Source organism: Capronia coronata (genome assembly GCF_000585585.1).
Source record: "Capronia coronata CBS 617.96 chromosome Unknown acBCG-supercont1.4, whole genome shotgun sequence".
Lineage (NCBI taxonomy): Eukaryota > Fungi > Ascomycota > Eurotiomycetes > Chaetothyriales > Herpotrichiellaceae > Capronia > Capronia coronata.
Window position 1 is genome coordinate 1160600 of NW_006912896.1, and position 14850 is coordinate 1175449.

General features: G+C 54.7%; 7 protein-coding genes across 7 annotated transcripts; 5 read left to right on the forward strand and 2 right to left on the reverse strand.

The window, feature by feature from the left end:
* Nucleotides 1-511: 511 nt before the first annotated feature.
* A1O1_04972 (uncharacterized protein) lies at nt 512-3197 on the forward strand (the record flags this gene model as incomplete). The annotated part of the gene is made up of 3 exons (XM_007725861.1): nt 512-927; nt 989-1843; nt 2018-3197. The coding sequence occupies 3 exons, from the start codon at nt 512-514 to the stop codon at nt 3195-3197; spliced, it is 2451 nt and encodes an 816-aa protein (XP_007724051.1).
* Nucleotides 3198-3810: 613 nt separating this feature from the next.
* On the reverse strand, nt 3811-6527 carry A1O1_04973 (uncharacterized protein; the record flags this gene model as incomplete). The annotated part of the gene is made up of 3 exons (XM_007725862.1): nt 3811-6193; nt 6247-6452; nt 6504-6527. The coding sequence occupies 3 exons, from the start codon at nt 6525-6527 to the stop codon at nt 3811-3813; spliced, it is 2613 nt and encodes an 870-aa protein (XP_007724052.1).
* Nucleotides 6528-8014: 1487 nt separating this feature from the next.
* On the forward strand, nt 8015-8197 carry A1O1_04974 (uncharacterized protein; the record flags this gene model as incomplete). Its single annotated transcript, XM_007725863.1, has 1 exon — nt 8015-8197. A coding segment is annotated over one exon (183 nt), but the record flags the coding sequence as incomplete, so codon positions are not given.
* Nucleotides 8198-8517: 320 nt separating this feature from the next.
* Nucleotides 8518-9436, forward strand: A1O1_04975 (uncharacterized protein; the record flags this gene model as incomplete). Its single annotated transcript, XM_007725864.1, has 3 exons — nt 8518-8870; nt 8936-9003; nt 9081-9436. 3 exons carry the CDS (start codon nt 8518-8520, stop codon nt 9434-9436), a joined length of 777 nt encoding a protein of 258 aa, XP_007724054.1.
* A 363-nt stretch (nt 9437-9799) lies between these two features.
* A1O1_04976 (DNA-directed RNA polymerase I, II, and III subunit RPABC1) lies at nt 9800-10645 on the reverse strand (the record flags this gene model as incomplete). The annotated part of the gene is made up of 3 exons (XM_007725865.1): nt 9800-10328; nt 10391-10476; nt 10544-10645. 3 exons carry the CDS (start codon nt 10643-10645, stop codon nt 9800-9802), a joined length of 717 nt encoding a protein of 238 aa, XP_007724055.1.
* Nucleotides 10646-11206: 561 nt separating this feature from the next.
* Nucleotides 11207-12856, forward strand: A1O1_04977 (uncharacterized protein; the record flags this gene model as incomplete). Its single annotated transcript, XM_007725866.1, has 3 exons — nt 11207-11338; nt 11397-12539; nt 12590-12856. The coding sequence occupies 3 exons, from the start codon at nt 11207-11209 to the stop codon at nt 12854-12856; spliced, it is 1542 nt and encodes a 513-aa protein (XP_007724056.1).
* A 593-nt stretch (nt 12857-13449) lies between these two features.
* On the forward strand, nt 13450-14379 carry A1O1_04978 (uncharacterized protein; the record flags this gene model as incomplete). Its single annotated transcript, XM_007725867.1, has 1 exon — nt 13450-14379. One exon carries the CDS (start codon nt 13450-13452, stop codon nt 14377-14379), a length of 930 nt encoding a protein of 309 aa, XP_007724057.1.
* Nucleotides 14380-14850: the final 471 nt, after the last annotated feature.

A 14850-nucleotide genomic window follows, 5' to 3' on the forward strand; every position in this document is an offset into this window, starting at 1 on the left:
GCCAAAGCCAGATGTATATCGTATGCACCTACGATAACACTGGCTCTCCGTGGCTGAGCAGCGTTCCAGGATACTACTACCCCGCCAAGTTCGTCTCTACTACAAGTATGCCGGTAAGCGAGAACGTTTCACCAAGCCCATCTTGGCAAAGAGTGAGACATTCAAGCTGATTAACGGGCGTCTTCACCGCCTTGATATTCGGAGCCTCTTCTACTTGCATGTCTCTTGACGGCAGCCGAATAATCGGCCATGCAAGGCAGCCATCATTCGCATCGCTGTCTCCAGAAGAAATCTCGTGGTCTTAGTCTCGACGCGGGCAAGATCTTTTCTTCACTGACTCCCTCGCACGGCAGTCCCAGCTACAGGGTCCTTCTCACTGAGATGAAGGCTTGAGATGCCATCCAGTAGCTTTGGAAGAGGACGACACTAGTCCAAGCGGAAGGCCGCGGCTTATTCTGTTGATATGGCCTGAAGCCATCCCCCAGCCCCTGAATCATCGTCGTTGCTCGTCATGACCGACCCCTTCTCGGCAGCCACAGGCGTGGCCGGGTTGATCTCCCTAGCGGGATTTGTGCTTGGACGGTGCTACCGCTACGGCTGTGGCGTGGCCGACGCCCCCAGCGAAGCAAAGAGACTCGTGTCCGAGGTGACCGGCCTCAGCGGCATCTTGGTGGGTGTGCAAGGACTGATCAAACAGAGCGATCAAGCTGGAAAAGCATTGGAGACGGTCTGTGCCGACTGCAAAGCCTCACTCGAGACATTGGCTCTTAGGCTGCAAAAGCACTCGCCCGGAGCGAGCAAGTCGACACGCAAGCAAACAGTCAACCGTCTCCTCTGGCCGCTCCGACGGAGTGAGACAGAAGAACTCATCAACGCCCTTGAGAGGCACAAGGCATCTCTGTCGCTGGCGTTGGATTCGTTATCTGCGTGGGTCTCCAGGAGATACACTGAATTAACTGGGAAGGCGTGTACTAATCTATCCGCACAGGGAGGCTCTCACGAATCAGCGCACGACCCTGGATACCGTCTCGGACGCAGTGGCGGCATTGTCAAGCGATCTCAGGTCGAGCCAGGCCGCAGACGAGCGCCGCAACATCCTGGATTGGCTGTCTGACTATGAGCACGAGGCTCAATACCGTCGCGGGTTCCAGCTGTACTGCTCGCAGACCTGCAACTGGCTGCTCAACCACCCTGAATTCCACAAATGGTGCCAGATGAGATCGTCTCTTCTGTGGATGCATGGCCAAGCTGGATCGGGGAAGACAGTGGCCACCAGTTATCTCATCCATCATTTGGCGAACGCGAACGTGAACGGTCCTCTACTGGCATACTTCTACTACGATGCCAGTACCATCGAAAGTCTGACGCCAGAGACTTTCTTCGGCGCCATCCTCAAGCAGTTCTGCGCCCAGCTGGCCCAGATCCCGGATGGCATTGTCGACGCATACCAGCGAGCAGCAAGTCGACTGGGAACTCCGAAGCAACCCAGCCCGAGCGATCTAAAACGTCTTCTGCAGATTGTTCTGGACGGCTCACGCGCGGCCGTTATACTGATCGACGGATTGGATGAATCGCCCGACTATCCGCCCGTGTGCGATTTCCTCACATCGACCGTCGCAGCCGGCCAATCTCCCCTCCGCGTCTTCATCAGCAGCCGGCCCGAAGTCGATCTGCAGCGCCGTCTCCGGTCTTTTCAACACATCCCCGTGCCAGAATATGCCGTGGAAGAAGATATAAGCGTCTACATCAAAACCAGGATCCACACCGACCCTAGACTGCGACGCATGAGCGAGAAGATGAAGGACTATGTCGAACAAACGTTGCGACTGGGCTCTCATGGCATGTAAGTTGAAACTCCCATCTAAACATGCCAATGATTGGCATACATACATCCATCCACGATGCAAGGCTCCTGTTGCTGACTTGTCACCTACTACCCTACTTACTTACTGACTGACTTACTTACTACCTTACTGACTGACTGACTGACTTGCTTACTTACTTACTTACTGTACAGGTTCCGCTGGGTCCAATGCCAACTAGACGAGATTTCCCACCTCCGGACCGACGCGGCCGTCAAACGGGCTCTCCACAAGCTCCCGTCCAGCCTTGAAGGCTCGTATCTGCGCATCCTCCAAAAAATCAACCGAGAAGACATCATCTTCGCCCGACGAACGATGCTATGGCTAGCATACGCCTCTCACCCACTCACCCCGACCGAACTGGCAGAAGCCATTGTTCTCGACCCCGAGTTCGACGACCTGGATCCCGACGCGCAGCTCAATGACCCCAACGACATCCTCGAGATCTGCGGCAGCCTGATCACCTTCAGCACGGCGGCCAAAACGGCCCGTATCGCTCACCACTCGGTACGCGAATATCTCACTGAGCGAGTCCACGCTTCAGCGTCAGCAACCGCGTCCACGAACTTGTCGTTATCATCAGAATTCCACATCCCGCCAACCACCTCGCACCGCACGATCGCCCAAACATGTCTCTCGTATCTCCTCCTACCCGAATTTTCCGCCGGCCCTCTCCACGAAGCCGACTTCCGCTGGACGCTATCGCACTACCCGCTCCTGCGCTACGGGGCGCACAAATGGCCGTTCCACGTACACATGTCAGGCGCCGAAAGCCAACTATTGCCCCTGATCCGCAGACTGATGACTGCAAGTCCCGGTTTTCTGTTCTGGCTACAACTCGTCCTCTACGATTCCAACCACGGCTACGTCCCTCCCGGCGCCGACCTCGACCGAGCCCGCCCTCTGTACTATGCTGCGTCGTACGGGCTGGCGGAAACGGTGCGCAGCCTGGTCGCCGACCCTAGTGTGGACTTGAATGAACGGGCCGGCCGGTTCGGCGGCACGGCAATGCATGCTGCTGTGTGGAGAGAGCGGCCTGAGGCGCTGCGTGTCCTGGTCGATGCCGGGGCTGATGCCTCGGTGCGCGATTTCAATGGCGCCACGCCCGCAGAGATGGCGCTGTGGAGTGGTCGGAGGGAGTTGTATGATATTGTCGTCTCGTTGTCGGGAAAGGGTGTCGAAGGAGAAAGAGAAACAGACAGAGACCGGCAAATAGACAGACAAACAGACGGAGAAACAGACAGATACAGAGACAGAGATGCCAGTCTGCAGTCACTGATTGAGCGCGTGATGCGTGATCGTGAAAGAGCGCTCGCTGTGTCGTCGCGGCAGTAGGAGCAGGCTCGCGAGTACGAGGTCGAGGTCGAGGACGACGGTAAGGACGGTGGTCTGGCTATGGACTGGCGGACCGATGGGCCTCTACGTGTCATGAATCAGATTTATGAGCATGCTCATACTGACGCTGATTCTGCTGATTCTGCTGATGATGGCCATGGCCACGGCCGGCACCTACATTCCAAACCTTCGTTTCGGCAGTTCTTGTCTAACAATAACATGACTGCCAACACGGCTGGACCTCGGGCTGCTTCTGCGGTAGAGAGATTCGAGTTGGAACAGTCATGCGCGTGAGGAGGTCCTTTTCATGGCTTTCCTTATGAAGTGACGGGTCTCATCTGGCGGGACACTTTCATTCTAGAACGTCCTCATTGTTTCGTTCGATCAGATTATCAGATATGCATGACAACTTTCACGGCCTAACCGAAAGAGGATCGTATGAATTGGTTACAAGGAGGAAGTTGCAGTAGACGTTGACATTATGTGGAACATGGAAGATAGATGGGGACTGGTTCTAAATCGATCGTTTTGATCAACACAATACAAAATTGGTCAGATTCGTCACCGGTCGTGGCAGTAGAAGACAAGAGATCTGGTTCTCAGCTAGAGTTGATTATGAGATCTGAACGCCACCGTCTTCTTCGTCCTCCGAGATCCCAGTCTCAGGGACCGCCGTAGCATCTTCGCCCTCGTCATTGACAGTGTCATCAGCCACGGGTTCAGGAGAGCTGCTGTTGCGGACAGGTATCGCCGGCTCCCGCGGGGTTTCCTGAACCGACGTGGCATCGACGTCCATCGCGTCGGACTCTCCCGGCTTCTGCGCGTCCTTCTCTTTTGCCGCTGCTGCATCACCTTTCTTCCCGGCGGCGATCCAGCCTTTACTCGGGTTGACCAGCGGCGTATCGTCGTTGAACAACCTCAATAACATGGCCCTTCGCTCTTCCTTGGGCAGCATCAAATTCAGACTCTGGACCGATTTCCAGAGCGGAAAGACCATTCTCTCGCTGAGGCCATCCTCGGCCTCACTTGGGTCGACGATCAAAACGCAGCAGCCCATTTCCAGGGGCAGGATCTGCTCGCCGACCTCGCCCAGATTCTTGTACTCCTCGCCATGGAACTTGGGGAACATCTCGATCAACAGCTTTCGCAGCGTCTCCTTCTTGTGCAGCTTGACAATCCGTTCCGGACCGACCCAGGCCTCGAGGAGCCTCAGCCCGTCCGTCTGGATCCGCCAAGGGCACACATCCGGCGCAGGGGCGTCTTGCTTGACATACATCTTCACACCGGCGTGGACGAACTTGAGTCCTTTGCCTTCGTTTTCCTGCAGGATCTCTTTGGCGAGTGCGTTCGTGTAGTATATGTTCTTCGTGGCTGTGCCTTGGGCGTTGCGGACCATGTATCGGTCCGACGGGAATCGTGGGGAGAGATTGTAGAATTCTTTGATTTGGGCGAGTTCGGGGATCGAAGGGGACAGATACTTGAAGGCTTCCTCAAATGGCTGATCACGATTCTTCTTCTTTGGTGGTGGCGGTTGAGCGTTTGACGGGGCTGTCGTGAGTGGCTCGGCGGCGGAGTCGTTGGTCGTTGGTATTTGCTCACTGCCCGTGTCTGCTTCGGGAGCAAGATGGTCCTCGCTCTTCACTCGCTTTACCGGCGCAACCTCTTCTTCGTCAACGGAGCGCTTCCTCTTGAATGGTGTTTCGCTGTCCGCTGCTGTGCTGCCATTGACCTTTTCTACCACTCCATCCGGGGCGGTTTCTAGCTCCACCTTCAGTCCGTTGGAGTCTGCGGCTAGCACCTTTGTGGTTTGCGACATGACAGCCGGCTTCTCCTCAGGTTTCGCTCTGATCTCGGACTGTTTCTCGAGGATCGCGATGAAGAATGCACCGGTATCTTGTTGATGGGGGTAGACGCGCATGGCCCGGTCGAGAGGCAGGTCGTTCTTTGGAGGGAACATGCTCTCCGACAATCGGCCCAATCCCTCTTCGCCCGCACTTTCCTTCTGCTTCAGCACAGAATCGTAGTCTTTCCAGATCCGCCCGGCTTTGTCCATGACAGTCCATTCTTTCAGCCCTGGGCAACGTTTGAGGCCGGGCAAGTAATTCTTCGTCTCGAGTAGTCGAACTAGATCGGGACCTCCACAGCGATTGATGGCTTCAGCAAGCACTGCTTCGTCTTCAACCGGGTTCATGCTGCAGGTCGAGTAGACCACTCGTCCACCCACTTTGAGCATCTGTAGGGCACGGATCAGGATCCGGACTTGCGTGGCATGTAGCCCGAGTCCATTGCTAGGCGACCACTTCTTCCATATCTCCATGTTCTTCCTCACTGTGCCGTCTCCGGAGCAAGGGACATCCGCCAGGATACGGTCGAATTTCAGATATCTATTCTGGACAGGCTTTCCTTGGGCTGTTGGGGGCGAAGAGACTTTGATAGATGGGAAAACCGTAGCGTCGTGATTCGTAACAATGATGTTTGGGGAGCTGAGTCTTTTCATCTGGTGGACCAGCATGTGCGCCCGTCTGTAGTCGACGTCGTTGGCAACGAGCAGCCCCGTGGCACGACCGTCGTCTTCAAAGTCTTCTCCTTCAGGTCTATCGAGACCGTTGGCGATGTTCGACGCAACCTGTCTGCACCGGTCCTCCTCTCCGGAATGGATCATCTCGATCAATTGTGCGGATTTACTGCCAGGCGCAGCGCACAGATCCAGAACCGTCATGCCGGGTTTTAGGTCCATGAGCAAGGGTGGAATCATGCTGACCACCTCTTGTCGAGTGATGTTTCCCACCTCCGTTTCCGCGACCAGGAACTTCTGGAAGTTTGCGAACGGCTTGAATCGGCGGATGACGTTCTTGGGCGTCGTCATATACCAGGCGAGTTGGTCCGGGTACCATTCGACCGGTCGTGGGGCCTCGACGTATTGACCCTCATATGTGATGCCTGTTATCTCCGGGATATAGTAGTCGCGCAGCCGTTGCTGAACAGCCAGTGCATGTCTGGTAAAAGGTCAGGCTAGAGTTCCGCCAGAGTTATCGTGTATAAGACTTACGCTCTTGAACCGGTGAACCTGAAACTGTTGGGCAGGTCTCTCCTCATAGCCTCCCAGAACTGAGATTTCTCCGCGTCCGGTATGATTCCAAGCTGATTGTAGTACTCTTCAAACTTGTCATTGTATCGACTTATTTCCTCTTTATTCGTTCTGTTGTCTTGTCGGGGTCGAGGGCCTCCGCCGCCGCCGCCACGACCACGGCCATTCTGGGGATATTGTCAGATCTGATAGTTGACCAACGAGAAAGACATACCTACTCTTTTACCGCCCCGTTTGCCCATTCTTGTAGAGCGCAGGATCCAGTAAACAAGCGTCGGGTCGCTTGCATTCGAACGGCGTGGGGAAATTTCAGATTTCAGATCGATGCGGAGTTCAAGTTGGAAGTTCCCTTGGCAGGTGTAAAGCAGCGGATATCTCCGCCCATAACGGTAATTATGCCATGCTGCTTTATGCCACTCACTACAGTGTTGACCTCGCACAGAGAGCACAACCAAAGCTGAGGGAGGACTATCGAAGCTGCCAGTCTCGACCACGTCCTCGCCGGTCAATCTAAGACTTTGGAGATGTTCCATCTGGTTGATCGGCCAAACCACCCTACGGCGGACCCCAAACCCAACAGCAAAGAACCCCTTGCTGCATTATCTGCGCTAACCACCTGATACCTATACCCCGAGACGGACGGTACGGACTAGCCACAGTCGAAGGGTCAATTCGACTAGGATACGAGAACACCGTTCCTCAAACTGAGAACGTCCGACCTCTTTCGCCGCTTACAGAACGATGCCAGCTTGCGTCACCCCGAACCTTGAACATCGAATCGGAAAGGTCCCTTTCGGCGAACTCGACCCTCGCGATCGGGGACCCGAATAAGGTTCTCTAGCCACTAACGATGCAAGATCGGTTGCACAGGCAGATCTCGTTTATCCCTTCCTGCTGTGTGCAGGTCTAGTTCTCCTGGAGTGACTCTCTTGGCAGGGATCACAGGCCTAATGTGAGGCCAGACCGGGAGCTCCGCCGATGACAGCGGGCACACCGGAGAGGTCGGCCGCCGTTGATGTCTCGCCCGCCCGTCTTGACCTCACTTCTTCTTCCATCGCCAGAATGCTATATCTACGGGACTTTGGCTCGGCACCGTTAGCTTCGCCGCGATGAGCGATCCGCCAGGCGCTTCGGCACGCGGCCCCAGATCTATACTAGGACATCGATCTGTTCCAACAGTTCTGCACACCCGATGATATAGGGGAAGTCAAAGGTAAAGATGAGGTGTGAGGTGTGATTTCAACCCAGACGCTCACCCCAGCTGCTTGCTTCCACACTCCGGCCATTCTCGCCAAATGGTAGACTTCAAGATGGCTCCCTTGCACGGAAAAACGCCTTGTTCCTGGTTGACAGCTCCGGCCTCCCACTCTCCACCCTTTTACCATTTTAGTTGACAGCGGGGGAGTATTTATGAACTTCCCCTACCTTGTTCGAATCCTTGCCCAACACCTGCCATCCCATTCTGCGTTTTCTAGCCATTGGGCGATATTGGCCCTGGGCTGTTCGCTCTGCAGCTGACTAGTCGTTCGTCCAACGCTTCTGGTGGAATATTGAATGATGCATCCGAAGTGGCTCCCTCCATCCGAACCTCCACCAACGTGGGACACAATGGTTCAGGATCTCAGTGCTGTCGGCATTGCCACTTATATCGCCAGAGATGACACCTCTGAAGGTGGCAGAACTCCATCTTTCACAAATCATCTGTGCACGAGGATCTACAAGCACAGGTATGTTGGAGTCAAAGGACTGTGTTTTGGTGGCTACCAGCCTTGTGCTGGCCGTCGGGACCATCGTGTCTGTCTCGGTTCAGCTTGAGAGGCAGTACAACACCGCTGGCCGGTTAAACGCAAGTAAATGTGAGTGCTTGAGTGGTGACCTCCCACAAGGCTGCATACAGCTGACTTCATACTTAGGGTTTCTCGTCATCAGTGCTGTGCGTCGCGACCTCCTCCACTTGTCACCAGTATCACTGACTTCTATATCCAGTTCTTTGCCTTGGTCATGACAAGCATCGTGTGTGCCGGTAAGGAGATGGCTTTGATTCTTACGTTCCACGATGACTGACCAATTTCAGCGGCGGCGAAAGGCCTTGGGTCTTCCATTTCTCCGGCCGAATTCGCTGGAAGAGAATCGCTCCAGAAGGTACTTGAAGCATCTCATCTGCGTTGGGCGGATATGCTGACAGCAATTCAGCTTCTCGTCGCCGTCTTTCCACCTTACTTCCTGTGCAACATGTTCGTCAAGCACGCTTGGCTGACGTTCTATTACGGCCTCGCGCGGACTCGGTGGCAGACCTACTTTATCCACTTCATGCAGTTCGTCGCCGCCGGTTTCGGGATCAGCTCTGTTATCGTGATATTGGCGCAGTGTATCCCTCTTAGCCACGTCTGGCACGCCGGCGTGACCCCTGCGGACGAAGTCCCGGCAAAGTGCATCAACCTGGCTGCTTTCCTCTACGCAAACGCGATCATCATGATTGTGAACGATGTGATCATGTATCTCATACCGATGGTACTTCTTCGCAACGTTGACATGGTGCGGCCTCATCGATGGGGGGTATATGCTCTATTCGCCGTCGGTGGACTGTAAGTATCGATGACTGTGGCCTATCGACTGTTATCTGCTCATACTGACGGTGCTCCGATCTTAGTGTCGTCGTGGCAAGCATCATGCGCCTTGTCGCCCTGGTCCACCTGAACAAAGGCAGCGATGTCTCAGGTAAATCCCATCTCCCACCGCTCCCTGACGAGCGGGTCTCACACTGCGGAAGACTGATTGATATGTCCTCAAACTAGAAAACTGCGCATTGGTTCTTCTCTGGGCCGGGGTTGAAAACCACATCGGCATCTGCGCAGCCTGTGCAGGCGCCATCAAGCAGAAGTCCATCGCCGCCGTCAAGCGAGCTAAAACGTCCTACAGCGGGATCAGATCCAAATCACACAGGTCGTCGTCGGCGCTGATCTCCACCCTCCCTCGCACGCAGAGCACCGAGGAGCGTGCTCTGTACGAGCGTGCCGATAGCTTGCCAAACCCTCTCTCGAGCCACGATAGCAAAAGCCCCGAGACTCTCTTCGAGCTGCATGAAGTGCCTCACTCGCCCTCCAAATCCGTCGAGTACCAACTCTCACCATCGCAACGGTTTGATGTTTGATGAGGCTGTACGATTTTGCACGACATGGTAACCTGGGACGTAATGGTTGGCAGGTAGATAGCCCCGATGAGGACATGTAGACATAATAATGTAGGATGGACAATGGAAGTGATATACAACAAACAGTACCGCTGCCTGCTGGAAGTCGATCCGACCTGGCTTTGCATAGAGCTTAAGTGTCTCTCGAGTGCCAGATCTTCGTATCGCATCCATCTGACGGCTGTTGCGACTGGTTCATAGCACATCGTCCACCCTCCCGTCTGGTTTACAGTCTTCTAGTTAAACAAATCCAAACCCGACCGACGCAATGCAGTGCAAAGCTTTTGACCCGAAACTCCTCGCTGAGAATCATATGCACTGGCTTTAAAACACCCACCGATAACTGGCGTATCGACCGGCCGTCTCACTCTTCCGAATGATTTTGACGACGTTGCCTCGTTTCAGTCCCAGGTATTTGGCGACCGGATCGTTGAACTGGATTCGCGGCAGCTGCGTCTCTTTCAACCGGTACCTGTCAAGCAAGACCTTCTTCTCTTCGGCACTGAGAAGCACGTGCTTCGGGACCAATTCGTGCCTGGTGATGTTGACCAGCAAATCTTGCTCCTGGAACCATTCGGCGGTGATTCCTCGCTCGGTCAGAGGTTCGAAGGCGCGAAGGGCCGCGGCCGTGACCGGACCGATGGTGATGAAGATGCCGGTGGTGAACTTGTTGGCGTCGAGATGTTGCGCGAATGCTCGCAGGTGTTTGATTCCGATGGTGGTTTCTGGGCTAAACTCGACCCAGATGGTGCCAGCAGTGGTCTGGGGGTTCGGGTTGCTTTTGGTCGGTCTGGGGGTGTCGCGCTTGATCATGTCTTCGGTAGGAACAGCTTGGAGTTTCATGAGTCTCCGCCTGTGGGTGGTCACGGTCAGCAGTCGTCCTGGCCGGTATGTTTTCCTGTGATCCCAACTCACTCGGCATGTCCGGTCGACGGGTCTCCAAATTTTCTCTGAAAGTCGTCGCGGGTGATGGTGAGTTCATTCTGTGCAATCGCATATCCCTGGCCGAACAAGTCAGCATCAAACTCCAGTCTGGCCAGCCCGGGGCTGTTGGGTCAACTCGCATACTCTGTCCACCAGCATCTCGAGGACAGTCCGCCATGTCCTCCATAGCCGCGTCACTTCCTTCTCCGCTTCCACGGACAACTTTGGTCGATCGTCGAAGTCCATCCTGGCACCGCCGTGTGTGATTCAAGTAATATGTGTGAGAGGGGTAGGACACTCTTTAACTTTCCTGAATAGAAGGGGAACGGGCGACAACTTGAAGGTCCTCACTGCACGGCGCAGGCAAAAGTTTCAGGGCTTGGCGGGGATCGCGCCTCGAAAAATACTAGAATGGCTGCGACTGGCTGCGCATCTTTGTTTAGACGAACACGAGAACTACCTAATAGTGAATCAAGGGACTTAATTCACTTGGTTTTCTCCACACACCGACACCAAGTCGAACCCGCTCGCGGTGACAATTAATAAATACCTAGGTACCTATCTACGAGGACCTACCTCGCTAGTCCTCGAGAGACTGACCCTCGCTACATCGAATCCCTGGCTCTCCTCTGTCACGGTCGGGCTCTTTGCTATTGCTATACATTTGCTGTCACTCGTCATTTCTCTGGTATACGATCCTAGCATGGACTAAAAGCAGTATAAATACTCTCCTGTATCACTACCTCGACTTGTCCTACCGGTACCTCTACTTTGGTCTTTGACAACCAGCACCTTTGCTCTCACACCATGGCCGACGTCGAAAACTCCCCCGCCGCCGAAGGCACGCAGAAGGGCCGACCAGAGAAGCCTGACGAAGCCAAATACAAGGCCGCACTCGCGCAGGCCGAAAAGGAACATGAAGCTGCGCAGGCCAAATTCGTATGTCTCTATCCTCCATTGGCGCAGGTCTCTGTCGTGTGACTGACTGTTGTCTCAGAATGCCAGCCGCACCAAGCTCGACAGTGCTCGGCCTGGAAAGTCCACGCCTGCCAACGACCGCTTCAAAGAGCTTGTGGACGATCAGAAGGCCATCCGTCAGAAGCAGCAAGAAAACAAAGCGGCCAAAGCAGGACAACAGGACAAGTACAACCAAAACGACGCCTTGATCAAGAAACTCATTGCCGAGCAAAAAGATGCCCGCACGCGAGCTGGATTCAAGAACGTCGAGGAAATCGATGCCAAGATCGACAGTATCATGAAACAAGTGGACTCCGGGAACATGAAGCTGGTTGACGAGAAGAAGGCCCTGGCCGAGGTGTCGTCTCTGCGCCGCCAGAAGAAGGGGTTCACTGCTCTGGACGACCTACAGAAGAAGATCGACGAGAAGAAGGCCGAAAACGCCGAGCTCCGAAAATCCTTCGACAGCCCCGAGGCCCGCGCGTTGGCTCAAAAGTACGAAGAGAACCAGAAGGAACTCGACCAGATCAAGGCTGCCCGCGAAGACACGAACAAGAACTTGGACGTGCTGAAGGCGGAGCGAGAGAAGCTGTACCAGGAGCAACAGGCCACGTATGCCGCCATCAAGAAGCTCAAGGACGACTACTACGCGCAAAGGAAGGCTTACAAGGAGTATGAAGATCAAATCTACCAGCAGCGTCGTGAGCGTCAAAAGGCCGAACGTGACGCTTACGAGAAGGAGAAGCGTCGCCGGATTGCGGAGCAGAAACTCGAGGAAGCCGGTGAGCCTGCTTTCCTGGAGGAGATCCGGATTGCCGAAGGTCTGATCCGCCACTTCGACCCGTCGTACAATGCTGGAGACCATGAGAAGGGCCCGAGCCAATTCGCCGCCACCACGCAACGCACCGTCGACGAATCCGGCTTCAAGGGCATGAAGGTTGTGAAGAAGGAGGATGAGGATTTCTTTGTCGGCAGCGGAGGCAAGAAGAAGGGCAAGGGCAAGAAATCTCCCGCCGCCAGTGCTGAGTCTGGCAAACTCAACATGAACATTGGCATCATTGACCAGCTGGCCAAAGTCGGTGTGGACCCGCCCAGCACTCAAGCCGATGTCTCCGGCGTGGTGGACAAGTTGAAGGCCAAAGTGGACACGTGGAAGAAGGAACAGGACAGCCAGACTCAAAAGGTAAGCGCACGTCGAGTTAATGTTAGACTCTACTAACAATCCCTCGACAGAACATTGAAAAGGCCAAGAAGGAAATCGAGAAGCTAGAGCAGGAAGCTGCCGAAGCGTCTACTGCTTCCCCTCCTCCCAAGAGCGGCCCACGAGGCGGCCGCACCGACCGCGCGAAGAAAGTCGCTCTGAAGGACTCCGGCGCTAACGGGACCGTTCCTGCCGAGGCCGAACAGGCTCAGGAAAAGGATGCTGTCGCCGACGTGACTAAAGAACTGGAAGAAGCTAAGATTGAGGATAAGGAGAACGAAGCGGTTGCGACTGCATGAATGTGGTTCCTCTCATCAGATACACTGCAGAGCTGTTGCAGCGACGGAGTCGGGCATTGTACAGAAGTCTTGCCTTGTTGACTTGCTGCCATAGCCTTGCTCGGAGGTTGATCCGATAGCCGGTAGGAGGTGACGGCTGGGGAGAATTGACCAAAAGCTTGCTTCGATATGCACCAAGAGCCTTGACCTAGCCCATGGTGTCCTCAGGGTAGCGTCTAGGGCATCAAATCATTATTACGAGATCTGCTATTGTCCTGCATGTACTCTTTGACTCTGTATACCGGCAACTGAAATTCCACGCGGAGTGATGTCCGCCGTTAAATCCGAGAGCCTCAACGTCATTGGCCGGCTCTCGACGACGGAGACCTGGAGCAGCAGATGCTGTGGATGTATATTATAAATGTCACCTCTCTTCTTACTCACTGTTCACGAGTCTCATCATAAGGATCCCATCATCGTAAGTTGAAGGCCATCCTCATCTCTCACCTCACACAAAACCCTGCATAACTGCCCGATCCTCTCTTCACTCGGACATCGAGACGAGAGTCTCCAGTACATCAATACCCATCAATAAACTCCTCCACTTGACGACAATGGCATCCGTCTTCCGCCCCGGCGCTCTCGCCCTGATCACGGGCTCCGCATCAGGCGTCGGCTTCGCATTCGCCCAACACTGCCGCCTGCAAGGGATGCACCTCGCGCTCCTCGACAACAACGGCGCTCTTCTCGAGCAAGCCAAAGCGACCCTGCAATCCGTCAAGCCTGCAACGACAACATCAACAACCAACAACCCACCTCAAACGCTAACCTACGAACTCGACGTGTCGGACCTGTCAGCATGGAGCAAAGTGCAAGCGGACCTATCCAGCAAATTCTCCACGATCGACTTCCTAATGCTGAACGCGGGGACGAGCGTGAAACCAAGCACTCCCACACCCTGGGCCGACGCGATGTATTTCCACAAAACCCTAGCCACGAACTTCTTCGGCGTCGTGCACGGCCTCACGACGTTTCTGGCCATGGTGCAGAAATCGCCCGGTCCGTCGGCCGTCGTGCTGACCGGCAGTAAACAGGGCATCACCAATCCGCCGGGAAACCCGGCCTACAACGCCAGCAAGGCCGCGGTCAAGTCTGTCGCGGAGCAACTGGCGCATGATCTGCGCACGGCGTCGCCGCAGGTCTCGGTGCATCTGCTGGTGCCTGGGTGGACGTTCACGGGGCTCAGTGGGAATCGCGGGCCCGTGTCGGACGAAGAGGCTTTGAGCAAGAAACCTCGTGGCGCGTGGTTGCCGAGTCAGGTTGCGGAGTATGGGGTGGAGAAGATCGAAAAGGGGGTGTTTTATATCATTTGTCCCGATGCGGATGTTGATGAGGCCCTGGATCAGGCGCGCATGGCTTGGGCTATTGGGGATATTACGGAGGGGAGGAGTGCGTTGAGTCGTTGGGATGAGAAATATAAAGATGAAGCCGCCGCGTGGATTGCTGAGGAGGCGAAGAAGAGGAGAGGAGGAGGGAAGGACTGAGCATGAAGAGAGGAGAGGAGGGAGAGGAGGGAAATGAGATGAGATGAACAAAAGTCATATATTGATGTCTAAGATGGTGATCGATCATCGATCATCATTCATAGAGATCGATTGATCCACTTCCTACCGACAACTGGTCAGGCAGTGTTTCTGGTCAATCAATGTATACCCTTCATTATCCAGCCCCGAAGATCAGACCTGACAGATATCTGGGGTTGCTGAAGAGAAGCTGAATGCATGGCCAACTCCTTCGACATGTTTCCCATAAGAAGTGTTATTTTAGATGTTCGATGTCTCGAATCCATTGAAAATATCCCCACAATATCTCAGCCAGAAGAACGCTCAGATACAATTGTGGGCGCATGAGACGACCTGTTTTGTACAGGCATACTGTATGTTCGTCCTCGTCCTCATCTCGTCCTCCTCATCTCATCCTCCTCATCTCATCCTCCTCATCTTATGTTCGTCCTC